The 659-nt window shown below is 53.4% G+C and overlaps 1 protein-coding gene across 1 annotated transcript in view; it reads right to left on the bottom strand.

The window, feature by feature from the left end:
- Positions 1 to 659, bottom strand: part of SUPT16H (SPT16 homolog, facilitates chromatin remodeling subunit) — a gene marked incomplete at its 5' end in the record, with an annotated part of 9,764 nt that overhangs the window by 3,185 nt on the left and 5,920 nt on the right. The window contains one exon of the mRNA XM_042019781.1: positions 317 to 443. Within this exon, the coding sequence (XP_041875715.1) occupies positions 317 to 443 (127 nt within the window). The remainder of the gene's footprint in view (positions 1 to 316; positions 444 to 659) is intronic.

The raw sequence follows: 659 nt of genomic DNA, 5'->3' as shown, positions 1-659 counted from the left end.
CCCCAAAAAACATTGAGGAACCCCAAAAAATGTTGAGGAACCCCAAAAAACCTTGTTAAAGCCCCAAAAAACATTGAGGAACCCCAAAAAATGTTGAGGAACCCCAAAAAACCTTGTTAACGCCCCAAAAAACGTTGAGGAACCCCAAAAAACGTTGAGGAACCCCAAAAAACCCTGAGGAACCCCCAAAAAAAACCTCAAGAAACTCCAAAAAAACCCCACAAAACCCCCTAAAGCTTCACCGCCTCCCCAAAACTCCACCCCAAACGCCCCCAAAGCCGCCCAAAATGCCCCAAATTCCCGTCTTTTGGGTCACCGTTGACGTGGGCCTCGAGCGCGCCCTGCATGCGCTTCTGGGCGATGTTGGGCCGGATGTAGAGGTCCTTCAGCTTGGGGTTGCTGCGGTTGAGGTTGATGACCAGCGAGTCCTGCTTCACGATGCCCTGCGGACGCGGTGACCGCTCGGTGAGTGACCAGTGACCACTCGGTGAGTGACCAGTGACCACTCGGTGGCCACTTGGTGGCCAACGATCGCTCAACGAGCAACGGTCGCTCAATGAGCGTTTAATGACCGACGACCACCCAATGGCCACTCAACGATCGTTCAGTGACCAGTAACCATTCAATGGCTACTCACTGACCACTGAGTGACCCCTCAG

The sequence above is a fragment of the Corvus kubaryi genome, unplaced genomic scaffold (assembly GCF_017639235.1).
Source record: "Corvus kubaryi isolate FWS band 111438036 unplaced genomic scaffold, C.kubaryi_AGA036_p1.0 35495, whole genome shotgun sequence".
Lineage (NCBI taxonomy): Eukaryota > Metazoa > Chordata > Aves > Passeriformes > Corvidae > Corvus > Corvus kubaryi.
The sequence above is the reverse complement of the archived record's forward strand: the minus strand, read 5'-3'. Positions and strand labels throughout refer to the sequence as shown.